The sequence below is a fragment of the Molothrus ater genome, chromosome 5, assembly GCF_012460135.2.
Source record: "Molothrus ater isolate BHLD 08-10-18 breed brown headed cowbird chromosome 5, BPBGC_Mater_1.1, whole genome shotgun sequence".
In the NCBI taxonomy this organism is placed as follows: Eukaryota; Metazoa; Chordata; class Aves; order Passeriformes; family Icteridae; genus Molothrus; species Molothrus ater.
This window is the reverse complement of record NC_050482.2, coordinates 54,492,034-54,507,769: the sequence shown is the minus strand read 5'-3', so window position 1 is coordinate 54,507,769 and position 15,736 is coordinate 54,492,034. Positions and strand designations below refer to the sequence as shown.

Genomic DNA, 15,736 nt, shown 5'->3' with positions numbered 1-15,736 from the left:
TATTTCTATTATCCAGTGAATATGAAAGTGTAGCCATGGCAGCCACTTTGTGGCAGATGTGAACAGGGATCATGTCCAACTAGTTACAAGTCTGCTTGTAACCCACACTCTGTCCCCTGATTATCCCTGGGCTTCTGCAACCTGAACATATCATGCCCTAACATGACCAGGATCCTAATCCCCTCCCCTGCCTCCAGAGGAGTGTATTTTGGATTCATAAACTCTACTGCTGGATTTGGTGATGAAGCAGGAGCTTTCCCTCCCCTCATCTCCTCCAGTCACACCCTGTGCAAGGCTGGGTCTGCTCACCAGTGCACAGCTCTGCTCTGCCCATGGAGGGGATCATCCAGCTAGTGGATCCCACTGGTGGAGATATGGGAATTTCTGTATATGATAAGCATTAGGAACCCCAGTGCTTAATGACTCTGAGCACCAGCAAGGCCATGCACAGTCAATCTCACACACTGAGCCCCTGCCTGCAGCTGGGTGTTCAATCTGAGATCACAAAAAGGTGGTTTGGAGTCCAAATGTCACACACTTCTCTGTGACACTGCAAAAAGGATATGTTTTCAGGAAGGGAATTTATGGCCATCTCTGCTTTAATGCAGTATCCTCCCAGCAGCAGGTTCCTGTGCTTCCTCCCATCTCGGTTCCCTCCTTGTGTGCTATCCAATTACAGTTTCTTCAGCCACTCCTCCTCAACCTCTCCTTGCATCAGAACACCCTCTATTTTGTATACATTTACATATGTGTGTCTGTTTATCTATGTACATTTGTACACATGTCATGGTAATCACCTCCCCTCTTCTAAACTTTTCCCACTATCAAAACCAATAGCCCTCTCCCTGACCTTGCACTGAACTTGTACTAAAGTCATGAGAATTTCTTCTTCCGACTTCACCTTGCTTTTAATCCAACCCCCCCAACATGAGGTCAAAACAAGTCCCCACCACAGGCTCTGTTCCTCATCCTGCAGTGTTCTGCACAGGACTTGAAGGAATGGTGTCTAAAATAATAGATGGGGAATGGATTTTGTATCAGTAAACCAATTCTACTCAAAGGGCAAGAAAGCTGGAGTCACTTGTTAATGGAAAAGACAAGATTAATGAAGCTTTCCCAAAAGGGCACCCCACATTGCTCAGCACTGAGAACTCACATCTAGAATGCATGAATGCATTAACTTAGAACTTTTCTGCACCACTGAACCCTTCATAGGAAGCAGTGTGTCACAGCCAAAGCTCAGACCTTCTTCTTACACTAAATGCTCTTTCCCACACAACAAATTTCAACACACACTTCTTGACCAAAGACATAAAAGCAGCTGACCTAAACCCAGTCCTGGGTAAACCCAGTTCTCCCAAGCCACACAACAGTTAATCCGCACTACTGAGTAAATCAGGGCAGCTGCTCTCATATGTCAGCTGCAGAGGGAAGGCAAAAAGATACACTGCCTTCTATGAAGATTTAAAGGTAAGGCATGCTTGTGACAACTCCTAGTTTCACCAACTCTTCACCTTGCCAAAAGGAGTTCCATCCTCTGTCCTTTCTCTCCTGGTGGTAGAGGTGCATGTATGGTCCCACAACAAACCGCACCAAAGAACCAGTAGAGATGACAACAGGAAGGCATGACGGCTTCTTTCAACAGCAGTGCCAGCTGAGAGGATTTGTGCGACCACAGCCTGTTTATCCGAGCACAGAAATGTAGGAACTAAATGTGTGATTCCCTCTGGCATCTAATTCTGCTGTTGGAAGAGGTGGTCCCTCACCACATTTCTCATGTGCAGTGTCAAGCTACACTTCTTCAGCAATCTCTCTGGCCACAAGGCAGGCTAATCCAACTTCTATACTTTTTTTCTTTAGGGAGGGAGGTTAATATTCAGTTGGAGCAGTGACTGGACTGATCACTTGGTCACCAGAGCTGATCCCAGGGAAGCGGCAGGAGCCTGCAGTCAGGACTGGATGAGAACTGGATCGTTCCTTCAGCAGCATCCTGTTGTGCTGGGCTGCTCATCATGTGAAGCCCAGCTCCAAGCAACAGAGTTATTCAATCACAGTTCCCAGGAAGCCCTGCCTGCACAGAGACACCAGGCCAGGCACCCTCCATCACTGCTCTAAACCATGCTGATCACCCAGACTCCAGCTCCACAGCTGCCTCTTCCCAGAAGGAAGAGTTCAGCACAGCTAACAGCCATGGCCTTGCAGTACAACAGACCATCTTTTAGCTGGAATGTGTCATCCTGGCAGCAACAGGCTTTCATGTCAACCTGACATGAAAACTTGTAGCAAGACTTTGTGGTTAGGAGCCAGGCCAGACAGATGGAGATAAGAAATTAGCGAGGGTAATCAGCCATTGGAATAATTTATCCAGGAAACCACTGCAGCCTATCACCTGATATCTTGAAATGAAGACTGGGTACTTTTCTAGTAGAATTTTTGATTCGATGCAGTGATAACCAGCTGGGAATGTAAATACCTGCCAGGGGTCAGGTGAAGGTATCTGTCTTCAACTGGCTGATACTCTGAACATCAACTGTGTGATTACCTCAGGAAAGAGGGAAATATACTCTCTGTAGAGCCCAACTGTCAAAACAATAGAGCACAACTGCATTTGCACTGAAGTCACTTCTGAGTACTTCAGTAAAAGATTCAACAGGAGCTCAGTGAGAGGCTGCAAAGCAGCAAGGAATTGCAAAACTTCCCAGGCATGACTACTGAAATAAACTAGCTGTGGATAATTTAGCCAAACAGTAACTAAGCAAACAACATCAACTGGAAAGATACCAGATGAAAGAAAGCAAAGTAAATACTTAGAATCAAACATCCTTGGAAAAATAAGTGATTCCAATTAAGAATTGGAAATCCCTTGTGGGCTGTTCCTTAAATTTTGCCTGGGATAACTATGGAGAGTGAATGTAATATGAATACAAACTAATTAAATAAAACACCCCATTTTAAACAAGACTCTAAAGCAGATTACATTAAAAAGGAAAAAAAAAAAAAAGGAAATAAAAAATCATCAAAAAGCTATAGCATAATTTGGCTCTTTCCTACTAGAAAGCACATGAAATAAGCGTACCATAAGAAATGATAAGATTCAACAGACCAAGCACAAGAACATCCATCTAAAGTTAACAGAATGAAAAAAAAAAAAAAAAAAGCCTGCAGAACAGACTTACAGACTTACCATTTAAAATCTACCAGGATGCACAAGAAGTTCCCGGAGGAAGTATTTGTGTCCCACTATTTCAGAGAGCATGAGCATCAACCTCAAGCCCAGTCACCTGCTGTCACAAGCAACTGGACCGTGTAATCCCACTGAGATTTACCCAGACCACGAGGCTGCTGTACAGGCAGGACAGGACAAATGCCACCCTCAACCACCAACCGGCAAAACAAGGTTCTACACAGAAGCCAGCTGAGCTCTTCCCAACATGAACAAAAACTAAGAAGAACTCAGATTTCTTACAACTTCAAGTCTGATTATGGATGCCTCCTCCTCACCCAATTCAGGTGCAGTTCTGAAATCTGGGTCACCCACACATTATTCCTCCAAACCAAGCCACCTCCCTCCAGTGCAACCCTTTAAGCCCTTATCCAAGACATCTCAAAGTCATTTAGGTTATGAGAAACTCCAAAACACCAAGCAATCAGGTCACAAAACTTCCAACAACACATTACACATGTGGCTAGGTCCAGGAGGAACAGGCACTCAGCTCCAGGAGAAGCCAACACGGGCATCAATATCCAGCAGCGCTCTGGCAAAGTCTGCAGCAAGTCAACACCGATGAGCTGAGCTCAGATCCCTGACCCCATAACTCCTACCAGGTTTGATGCAGTCTTAGCCAATATCTGGGAATAAACGAAGCATCAAGCAACGATAAACATGGGTGCTGGGAGGATGATGGGCCAGGTGAGAGCCGTGGGACCTTCGAATCCCTCCCCCGGCAGGTTGGTTGGGGCGCTGGGGTTGCCATCGGAGCTGCTGCGGTGGCCGGGGCTGCAGGAAGGAGGCAGGAAGCGAGCAGCAGGCAAAGATCTCGCCTTTCGTTCCTCTGCCTTCCCTCCGTAACAGGCCATAAGAGTCACGAGGCAAGGAGGAAAAGGAAAACAAGGAGATGTCCAGAGTTCAAGCACAGCACCCCCGCGACTCCCGGGTCGCAGCTCCGGGCGGAAGCTGAAAACCCGGCGAACACCGTGGGATCTCGCTCCTGCGTGGGAGGCACCATTTCTGCGGGAACAGGCTCCCGCTGCTGCTTGGCAGCCGAGCCTGGGATCGGGCCTGCGCTCCGGGCCCTCCCTGCTGCCAGCAGCAGGCGGGGGAACGGGGGGCGGCGGGCGGGACGGGCGTTGCCGTCGGGGCGCAGAGCCCCCGCCAAGGATGCGGCCCTGGGCTGGGCGGGTCGGAGCCTCCTTCGCCGTCCCCTCGGGGAGCTCCCGCGGCGCCCAGGACGCCGAGGGGCTCCGCGCCCCGATGGCGCCCGCACCGCGCACCCGCACCGGGCCCGCCGCGGGAGGAGCGACGCTCGCCTTCCCCGGAGATCCCTCCTCCCGTCCCCCTCGGGTCCTAAAATGGTGGGTCGGCCGACCTCCCTCCCCTTCCTTCTCCCCCTGCTCCCGTCCCGTCCCCCCACCCGCCCCGCGCTCCCGGAGCCCGCCTGTCGCCCCCGCCCCAGTCCCGCGGGGCAGCCGCCCTTCCGTCCGTCCTGGCCCAGGCTCCGCAGGGATCCGGCGCCAGGCCCGCGCCTCTCCCGGGAATGCGGCAGCGGCGATCCCGGGAACACGCCAACGCCGCCCCCGGCGGCCGCCCTTACCTGCGCTGGGCTCACATCGTGGGGCCGGGGCCAGCGGCGACCGCCCTCGGCCCCCCTCGGCCGCCGCCTCGCCGCCGCCCTGCGCGGGGCCGCAGGTATGTCATGAGTGCCGAGCGCGGCTCCAGGTGAGCCGGGCACACCTACAGGAAGGCAGGCGGGCCGCCCTGATTGGCGTGCGGGACCGGCGGCCGCGCTCCGACGGCACCGCGGCGGGGCAGGGCAGGGCAGGGCAGGGTGGCTGAGGGGCTGCGGCGGACACGGCGGCTCTGGCCCCGCTCCTGGCTCCGGCCGGCCACAGGCCCTGACACGTCCGAGCGGAAGGTATTTTCCTTTTTTTTTTTTTTCTTTTTTTTTTTTTTTTCTTTCTTTTAATTCAGTAGTGAGTATATGGGTGCAGGTCCTAGAGGGAAAGCCATACGACGAGCGGCTGAAGTCGCTCGGCTTGTTCAGCCTGGAGGAGACTGAGGTCAGAGCTCACAGCAATTCTGCAGCTTCCTCGCAAGTAGGAGGGGCTGGCCCTCAACTCTGCTCTGTCTGACCAGCGACAGGACTCAGGGAACGGCTGGAGCTGTGTCAGGGGAGGGTTAGGGTGGATTTTGGGAAATGTTCTTCACCCAGAAGGTCGTCGGGAACTGAACGTGCTCCCCCAGGTAGTGGTCACAGAACCCAGCCTGACAGAGCTCCAGGAGCGTTTGGACAACGCTCTTGGGCACAGGGTGGGATTGCTGCGGTGTCCTGTGCAGGGCCAGGAGTTGGGCTGGATGATCCTTGTGGGTCCTTTGCAGTTCCAGACCTTCTGGGATTCTGCAATAACTCTGTCCCTCTCAGGTTTGGACACAGCACTTGTTTGCTTTGCCTCTGGAGTGCAGCTGATCCACCAGCCCAGCCTAAGACTCGGAGGTGCTTTTTAATTTTTAAACTTCCTTCATTATCTGAGTCTCTTGTTTTCCCACTTCTTAACTTCACATGTGTGAGCCCTTTATGTTTCCTCCCAGCAGGCAGCTGAGGGTTCAAGGAAAAATGTTGGGTTGTCCTAGGCTTTATTAGGATTACACAATCCCAGGCAGGATCACATCCAAGATCATAAAATAAATGAAAATTAATGAAACACCTGAATTCATAAGAAATTGACCAGGCCATGGGTAGAAAAAGTCTGTAGGCTGCATTAAGAAGCTGAGTCCACAGCTACAATTCCTGGGCTTTATGTCTCTTGTAGGTACACAGGTGCTTAAAGGGATACAGGATTTATGTGAGGGTACACTTTGCCATGGTGTATTATATAGGTCTTTGCTTACCAAAATCACAAAATGTGCAAAGAATTATCTTAGACAGGTGGCTGAGGAAGGCATTACCTATATTATATATTTTGTCTCTTAAGCTGATATCCAGAGTTGTCTCTTTGCTAAGTCTGCTTTTTTTCTCCTGATCATTTCCTGAGGCTTACAGGTGTGTTTCCTCCAGGATGTGCTCTGAAGATTTCAGCAAAAGAGGGAGCTTGCTCAACCACCAGAGCAACCCTGCAGCCCACACCTAGGCAGTCCTGAACCCTCCCTTGCCTGCAAGACCCGTGTGGAGTCTCCCAGGCAGGAAAACTCCACTCAGAAGTGGAAGCACACTGAGAACTCTCCCCAGCCAGCCACAGAATCATCCTCGTGCCTGCTGCTGCCTTCTGATTCAATTACTCCTTTCATTCGTTTGTGTGGGTGCCTTTTTTCAGCAGAGTGGATCAGCTCCTGCAGCTGAGATTCCCATTCCACATCACTGCATTTAAAGTCAGATGCAAGGAAAGGGATGCTTCAAATTTCCAGGAGCTGACTCTGGATCATGTCTCTCTTAGTTTCTTGTCAGACTTTTGGGAGATTATATAAATAGCTTGTCACTATAGGACACGAAACAACACGACACGCACACACCGCTGCTCTCAAGGTGAAAAAAAAGAAAAAAAGGGAAGTTTATTTTCTGACTCTAACATTTATAGATCTCTAAAAGTGACAGTGGATTGAAGGGTGAAAGTGCCACCTCTCCAATGACACTGGACAAACCAACAGTCCATTAAATTTCTCTTCTTCCATAAAAGAATGTAAAACAATAAGCTATTTACAGAAAGCGTGTGAGAAAGTTTGTTACAAGAATGTAAACATCAGAAGGTTTAGAAAATCTAAAAAAATCAGGGCCACAATAGCTAGTGCATCTTCTCACTGCATTTTCTAAGTTCCTAGCAGCTGGCAGCAGGTTGGAGTTGGTCATCCTGACTGGAAAACTGCTCCTCTTCTATCCAGAAAAGGGCAACTTATTGTCTGACGTGGGCTTAACTTCTCCCCCTGTCCTTGGCACCTCCAGCAGCTGCAGAGGCAGTTTTCTGTTTCATTTTGAGAATTGTGTCTTGAGATACCTTGCTTTCTCTGCCTGCTGCACAGAGTTTGAGTGCCTGAACACATCTGGAACCCAGCAGAATGTGAGCAGGGGAGGGCTTGTCCCATTGCTGTGAGTATCCCATGTGGATTGGGCTGCACAATCTCTTAGCCCCCCCAAACTCTGGCCTGCAGCAGCTGAGTATGCCCCTTTCCCTTCAAGGACATACCTCCTTGGTGTGTATACATAAACATGTATCTCTGGTGTGTCCCTTCCCTGCAAAGAGGCCCAGCAGCATCAAGAGCAGGGCCCTGTACCCTGAAGTGCTCCTGCTTCCTGCAATGCCTTGTGCTGTGTCGGGCTGAAGGGCAGTTGGGATATTAACCTCCCACTCTGACATCCTCCTTGTAAACATCCTGTCCTACTCAAGTCCTGTGCTGTCACATCCTTTCTGCTCTGCCCAGACACTATTCTGGGTTTAGTTCTACATGCAGAGCACACAGCTGGGCATGCCAAAATCCAGGCAAGCAGCAGGAGAGAACAGTAACTTGGTTCAGCTGCTGATATATTCTTAAAACTAAAATCATCTGCTTGAGCCCTCCTTGGAAAGCCAGTTTGCTTCCCTAGGCGTGTTCAGCAGCTGTACCTTACTCCAAGCAGATGCAAACCTGTGCATATGGCATGAAGAACCTTGGTAATAATGGAAGGGAGCAGAACAGAGAGCTTGGAAACTGCAGCACAGTAAGTTTACACAAGCAGCAAGTAAAACACCCATCTCCTGTGAGTCAGTCCTGGCCGTTTCCTTCATTTCCTCCAAGGCTCGCTGTGAACATCCAGCGGTAGTGGCCCTTCTGAAATCCAGTCATCTCCTTTCCTGCCTCTTGTTTACAGTCTCCAGTACTGCATTTTCACTGCAGCGGGCTGAGAGAAGTGCAGACTCTCCCCTGGCCTCAGCTCAGCTTTGGTACCGGAGTGCTCTTATTGCTTTTGTGGGTGCCAGCACCTTCTTGAGCTACAGCAGGTGCTGAGTAAGAGAGGAAAAAGTGTCACAGTTGCACAATAGGTTTGTTTTTTTTTTTAATCTTGAACACAGCTGTATCATTGACAGAGGTTCTTTATCACTACAGCCATACCTTTGGATTCAGTCTGGTAGGGTAGAAAGAATGCAATGGGGTATTAGGTTGTTCTAAGTGTGCAAACCATCCCTCAGAAATATGGGTTGGATCTTCCCTGCTTCAGATTGAGGTGTATCTCATGCTCTGATTTCCCCACATGACAGCAGCTAGGGAGGAGGACTATTTTTAGCTTTTGTTTCTTGGTTTGTTTACAGGAAGTTCTTCATTTGTAGGAGTGAGCTTGGGTCTGTCTTAGTCTGAGAATCCACTTCAGTGCCAGTTGTGGATGCAGTTACAAGGGTGAACTGCTGCTGTTGTCTGGGAAAGGCATCATTTATCCCAAGTGTTCAAAAAACGATGGGCTTCACACAGACAAATACTGATTTCTGGGATGTTTCCTGAAATTTGTTCAAGGAGATGTCCAGGCAGCTGTGACTGAAAAGTTTAGGAAAATACAGAACTGGGAAATTCTTTTGGGTAATATGGATAGAAATGCTTTTCTGTGTGAAAGTAGTTATAAATCTACATTGCTGCCATAACCTGAGTTAATGACAAAACTCAAAACCCATATTGTCAAAGAACATGAACATCCCAAGACAAGAACAGACCTAAATGGGCTTCCCCCATTTCCTTCTCAAGTGCCCTCTCCTGGGAATTCCAAATAGCCTGCAGCCAACAAGTGACCTAGATATGATGCTGTGTCTGTTCTTATGGAGTAAAACCAGGAGCAAAATAATCCACCAAAATTATATATCTTTATAATCATTACTCAACTTCATCCAGGTTTGGTTTGTTGCTTTGTTTTTTGTTTTTTTTTTTCCATACAAAAAGCAGCAAGAATTGTTTGTACAAATGGATACCTGCATATGAAGCATGAAGGGATAGTTTTTTGTCATGATGAATTATGTACCAATTACAGTGAGGGTGTACATTGGATGGATTAAGTGTGAATGGCCCGTTTCATGTGTTGTACAAATTTTTTCCAAAGTAATTGCAGTGCCTGGCCTGATGTGCATGTCAGGCCATTGTCCCATACAGCTAAATTTCCCTTTTTTAATAGGGTCTGCCAGGAAAATTTAAACAAATGGACAAGGCTGCAGACTGACTTGAGACAAAGGCTACTCTTAAGGGATGGTCTGGAGAGTCCCTGCCTGTCAGCCATGAAAGGTGGTAAAAGGATGTTTTTATTTGCACATATCCTGTAGCCTGACATTGCCCAACAGTTCACTTGATTATAACCTCCTGCCTGTTCTGAAAGGGATGAGGTGGTTCTGAACTTGTTGATGTCAGTCTGGGGGAGGCTGATGTGCTTTCCCAGCTCAGTTTACAGCTGCAGTCCAGACTGATATCAAAGAAAATGACTGTTCATGCCACAGCTTCAGAACAGTGTGGGCTGCACACGTGCAAATGTTGGTTTTGTTGACCTTCACTGATTTGGATGGAATTGAGGGTAGGAATGGCCAGTCTCAAACAGCAAAAGCAGTCAAGATCACCTCAGATGTTACTTCAGTTTTCCCAAGGATGTAAAAAACATCAGCTGGGCAGAAGGGAAGACAAAGTACTGCTCAAAGCATAGCTACAAACTGAAGAAAGAAATTCCCACAATGTATCTCCTGCTCAAGATTTCACATGAACAACTGCAGCAAAACATGCCTTAAAACTTCACATCTATTTGCTTGTATGCTATTTTTCAAAAGACAGAAGGGAATAGCTTAAAAGTTAGTCCAATTCCATTAAAGTCCTTTTATTTGGGATTAATAAAATATGGATTCCTTTCACAAGCAAGAAGCTCCTTTGAATAAATATTGGGGAAAAAAAAGGAGCTATGCTAAAGGGGTTATAGTCTCTGGAGCAGTTACCAGCCTTTAATGATACATACTGTGGTTAAAGCACCCTGTTTCCTGCTCACCAGTAGCATTTGGCAACTCAGTGATGGAATTCTCAGTGGGAGAGTAGTAAGCTCTTACATTTTTAGGAGGATTTCCCTCAGCCAAACTTGCAAAAATTGCATTTGATATACGTAATGCAGTATAACATCACATTCTGGCTTCTTAAGCCCTATTCCCTCCCACCTGATTAATATACGGAGATTTATATGGAAGTGTCCGTGTAGGTAAATAACACAAACTTGAATTTAAAGCGTTTTTTTTTTAAATATATAGTGCAGGGAAAGGGTGGTTTATGAGCAAGAACATTAATGAGGGTATTTTTGGTACTTTACACTGAAGGTCAGCAGTGTATTTTACTGAACAGAATTACTGCAGTAATTTCTGCCCTGGAGTCCACATATATCAGGAGGTCCATGGGCTACCTGAGGAGGACTCACAAAAGATACCCAGGAAACACAAGGCAATACCTGTAAACAAGGATCCCAAAAAAAAAAAGCAGGTTGAAAAACCCCAGTGCTTCATACTATTAAGATGCCTCCAAAAGGGCAAAAAGACATTATGGAGAAAAAAAAAGTGTCCTGAGGGAATGAGTAGTCAGACAAAGAGGAAGATAAGAAAGCTTTTAGTGGGCTTTGCCTTTTCTCCATCATCCAAAGTTTTAATTTTTGGTTATCCAGGATCACAACATTGATATATCCACACACAAATTTTGGAAAACCTTAATGAGAACTGGTTATGCAAACATTTCCAAACAGGTGTTCTTTTACAGCAGCCAATATAGGCAATTCCAAGTTCAGTTACAATTTCAAGGAAATTTTTGGGCTTATCCTTTTTGTGCCCTGAGATGCTCCATGCAAAGGATACCCCAAGTTGCCTGTTCCTGGCAGGTGCCTTTCCCAGACTGAAATCCCCAGTTGCAGCTCCCAGAGAGCCTTTGGGAGGCAGTTCTTGGTTTCTTGCAGTGCATTCCATTTCTGTGTTGTGAGATTCTGAACTCTGCAAAAAGCTGGATTTTTTTCCTGAATCCTTCTGTGATTCTTCTGTTGCAGCTAAATCCCTTTGCAAATCTGAAGCAGAGCCCTCATGCTGCAGTAAATTGTTGCCCAGCCCATGGTACTTCACACACCCCTGTGCAGGTAATTGCTGGATTGGGGTCTTAGCCTTACCTGCACCTCACACACTGATGTTTCCCTTCCTTCCTTAGCAGTGAGAAAAAACCTAAAGAGAGAGGATCCAGGAAATTGAGCGTTGTCTGCTTTTCCCCTTAGAGAAGTCCTGGAGAACATTACTGGGACTCTTAAAATACTTCTACTCCATTTGGAAATGCTAAAGCAAGAACTTCATCAGAGTCTTCCTCTGTACTATTATATATGGGTGTTGATGGCAATAACTTCAGTTGGGCTGGGGCGGGGGGAGGGGGTGACACTCAAGGGCTTCTGTAGAAATTATTCTGAACAAACCAATCCACTCACTACCACAACATCTAGAACACTTCATTGTGGTTTTCTGTTTCTTTCACATTCAGGTAGGCCACTCACCCTGTGGTCATTTCTTCAGGCTTTTCTGCTCCAGGTATGAATCTAGAAATAAATTACTGTAAAGGAAAGGTGGAATTTGGACAAAGTCACACCACTGCAGGTACTCTTATTCTAGTCCAGACATGCTGAAATAGTTGGGACCTCTACAAAACTGAGCATGGAGAGCAGAAATGAAAGCAGCATGCTGCCTTCAAGGGGCTTGCCAAATATTCCTCTGGTTTCAGCTGAAAGGAAGATGTGGCTGTGTTGGAGCTGCACATGTGCAGGCCTTTCCCCATGCAGGCAGCTGCAGCGCCTGAGTGAGTGCAGCCAGGTGGGAGGATGACACTCAGCAGCTTTGCCCCATGCTCAGAACAGCTGCCTCTGCCCCAACCCCATCCTGCCCATCCCTCTGCACTCAGAAACCACAGTGCCAGGAAGTCACTTCTTCCTAGCTGAGGTCCTCATATAATGTCCATTTAAGTGTTGTTGCTTGTGGTGTAGGTCAGTAGTAATGACTCAGGCCAGCCCTTCACTTTCCTTCCTCTTGCTGGCTAGACACAAAATCCAGCCCACAAATTAATCGGTCCCATTTGCCAATAAAGAGGATCCCTTGTTCATTAAAAAATCGCACACAGAAGTCCTTAGTTTGTATTAAGGTCCTCTTCAGTAACTGTGAAATCAAGCCCTTAAAAGTTCAGAAATCCCAAATTCTCCTTGCATTCCAGATTTGTGTTTGGGATTTTTTGTTCTGGTTGTCTTGGTGGACAGAATTACACATAGTAGTGTAGCTTTTTAACAGGATGAACACAGTAATTCTTCATCATCTTAGTTTTTGCAGAGGAGGATAAACAAAGCTGAAATGTGCTTCCCTCTCTGTTCAGTGTCTTTGTACAAGTCCTGGAGGTGGAGATCTCCAAGCCTGTAGTGTAGTGCCCCCTCATGGGAAGCTGTTCCTGATGCTGATTCCTGGCTGCATCCAGGTGAAAGAACATGAGCCCAAACACCATTCTTTTTGCTGTGCCTGCTCTTCTATGTTGGTTGTTGTCACACCAGCAGGTTTAGAGAGCAACTTCCCTTTTCGTCCCTCAGGTAGTTTTTGTTTTGGTCATTGGATTACTGTTAAGACTTTCTGTCAGAATGTTCAAGAAACGTCCACCATTTTATTGTAGTTTCAACTTTTTTTAAAAAATAAAATCTCTGGGATTTTAGCCAGACATGGTGGCTTTCCTGGAGGTCCTAAACTTACATAACATGAGTCCTGTCATTAGATAACCAATCTCATAATAGAAAAATGAGCACATATTCCTGAATTACCTCCATGATGCTGGCCTGTTGTATACTGAGAGAGGATTCCCTGTGCCCCTCACACCCCTCAGTTCTCGAAAAAGCAACCTTTCCATAGGAGGGGTTATAATGATGGATGTGAGTTTGCACAGAAATACAGTCATGTACAGGGTGGGGAAGCATTGTTTGTTTGGAGTTCTGATGCTGTTGTTGGAAGGGCGGACTGAAGCAGGATTGTTTCCTGTGAGCAAAGGCACATTTTTAATGAATTGAACTTTTGTCCTTAAAACACAAAAAGGGTGTTTTTTGTGATTCACACTGTGTGATATTTTCAGTTTTCTTTGCATTTACTTAAGAACAGCACAAGAATAATCCTACGAATAAAACATAAAAGCAGAATGACCCTATAAAAAGAGTGGGGTTTCTGCCTCAGCAAAAAACTTGCTGCATTACTGTGGAGGTTCAGGGGATAAAGTGGCTGTGGTAGAGGTCACATTCTTGTCCTGTGGTCAACATGCATTGTCACAGACTCCTCTGACATTTTCACACCTCCTGAGACACATGAGTTGAAGTCCCCAAGGAATCAGAGAATGAAGAAACAAAGACCAAAAGATTGTTTAAAAGGTACCTAGTCACAACCATAAGTAGATGGTTAATCTTCCATTCCTAGGACCTCCCCCTCCCTTGTTAGTGATTCTCAGAAAAACCATGAGGCCCATCATCTTAGTAGGGTGCTCACATCCAACCCCTGCTACCCCTGTGTCCTGGAGCATTTTCACATTGTTCTCTGTGATTTGGGGGTTGTGCCTCATACTCCCTGCAGGAGTCCCCACAGTGGCTTGAATATCTGTGCCTTTATCCCACCTCTGGTGCTGGAATGCTTTCCTGGCAGGTCTCACAGTGAGCACATTTCATTCAGGAGCTGGTTTCCTGCTGAAGTGCTGTCACTGATGCTGAGTAAGGATGGGATGAATCCTGGGCCCAGGTCTTCTCACTGGAGCAAACAGGTCAAGCTTTTCTCCGGGGTCAACCAGCTCATTCTGAGTCAGGTCAGAATTCCCATCAAAACCCTTTCCACATATATGCCCTATGGGAATCTGCCTAGATTGTTTCTGCCTAGCTTAGATACCCATTCATCAACTCAAAAAACCCCTAATTCTATGTCCTTTAGGTACTCCTTTACAATGGAGTCCTAGTGGCCTTAATTACTCCTGATGGACTGGGAAGGTCAGAATGCCTCTCTGTCTTGGGAGTATTCTCTGCAGTGGATCCCAAAAGAACCATATAGTCTAGGTTTTCTTCCAGTGCCTGAGGTATCTTATGGCCCTATATCATCAAATGGTGGAGAGATGACTCTGTGATCCTGCTGTGACACTGGCCCAGCCCACAGACATTTCAACAGGAGTAAAAGTGCTCCACAGAATATAAAATGGCTGCTGCTTCTCTACATGGGAGCAGAATATAACAGAGGAGAAAGGCTGATTGCAGGAAGGAGGTGCCATGGGACAGAAATAGCACTAAAAGGTCTTGGCAGCATTTACCTGCTCAACGACTGCAGGTTTCTTTGAGAGGAAAGATCAAAGTTTTCTATCCAAATAATGTTTTGAATTTGAATGCCTGCATTGAAATCAGGATTTGTAAATCTACAGTGGCTTTGTTATCCAAATGCAAAACTTTTTACTCATCACCCATGTGTTTAATGATCCATGTGACATGCATGGGTGGTTTTTAGTTTATTTTTGAAAAGGGTAGATGGATTTTTGCTTTCCAAAGGCCAGCTTGGGGAATAGCTCAGCAGTCCATCCTCTACTGAGAGAGCATGGTGATGTCTGGTTAACTTCTGGTGCAGGGGGTTTCACAACCTCCCATTTAATATTTTCCAGCTCTGGCTTATGCAGAGAAAGTTTTTGCAACATCTGCTCTTGTTCTTTTCTCCTGTCTTCTTTTCTTTCCTGGAAATTAAGTTGGTTAGATCTTACCTCTGTCCTTCCAGCAGTGTAATCACTGTCTCCCTTAACAGCAACCTCTCGTGTACTGCAACTGCACTGTCATGTCTTGCCCTATTTCCAGCCTTCTCCTCTAGACTCAATAAACCCAGTTCCCTGCTTTCTTCCAAGAGGTAGTTTTTGCAAACCTCTTATCGCTGCAGATGTGTTCCCACACCCAGCCTGCACCAGACTGGCTGTTAGCTGTTCCCTGTCCTGTGCCAGTGGTGGCTTCTTGCTTCTCCCTGGCCGTGTTGTGCTCCACCCCCTTCCCTGTTCCCAGTGGCTTCCTGCAGTGGGGTTGGCCAGGATTCCTGAGTGGGTGTAGGGGGCCCTGGTGGGCCAGGTGCTGGGAGCAGGTGCCAGGCCCCCAGGCCCTGTCAAGCACAGGAACCAGTATGTGCAGCTCACTCCTTGTGCATCCCAGTCCTGCCAGGAAACCAGAGTCCCTGTGGGGCTTCAGGGTTTTGTTCTCAATTCCCAGATTTGGGAATGTCATCAGCTCTCTCCTCATGGGCTTCCAGATCACAGCATCAGAGAATGGTTTGGGTTGGAAGGGGCATTAAAGGCTCATCTCATTCCAGCCTCCTGTCATGGGCAGGGACACCTTCCACTAGCCCAGGTTGCTCAGAGCCCCATCTAACCTAGCTTTGAACAGTTCCAGAGATGGGGCAGCCACAGCTTCTGTGCCTTCTGCCCTCACCACCCTCACAGTAAAGAATTTCTTTCTCATACTTAATCTAAACCTAGCCTCTGTCAGTGTGAAGCCATTCCCAGTCA

At 47.1% G+C, this 15,736-nt stretch overlaps 1 protein-coding gene across 4 annotated transcripts in view; it reads right to left on the bottom strand.

Annotated features, from left to right (window-relative positions):
- Nucleotides 1–5,200, bottom strand: part of ARHGEF5 (Rho guanine nucleotide exchange factor 5) — a 33,589-nt gene extending 28,389 nt beyond the window's left edge. For 3 of the 4 annotated variants that reach the window (XM_036404978.1, XM_036404979.1, XM_036404980.1), the window contains exon 1: nucleotides 3,185–4,324. Coding sequence is in view for 2 of the 4 variants with exons in the window: in XM_036404979.1 (XP_036260872.1) it covers nucleotides 3,185–3,187 (3 nt within the window). In the remaining 2 variants the exon portion in view is untranslated. Of the gene's footprint in view, nucleotides 1–3,184; nucleotides 4,325–4,811 lie in introns of those variants that run through there. The other variant, XM_036404982.2, reaches the window with a different exon arrangement.
- Between the last annotated feature and the right edge of the window lie 10,536 nt (nucleotides 5,201–15,736).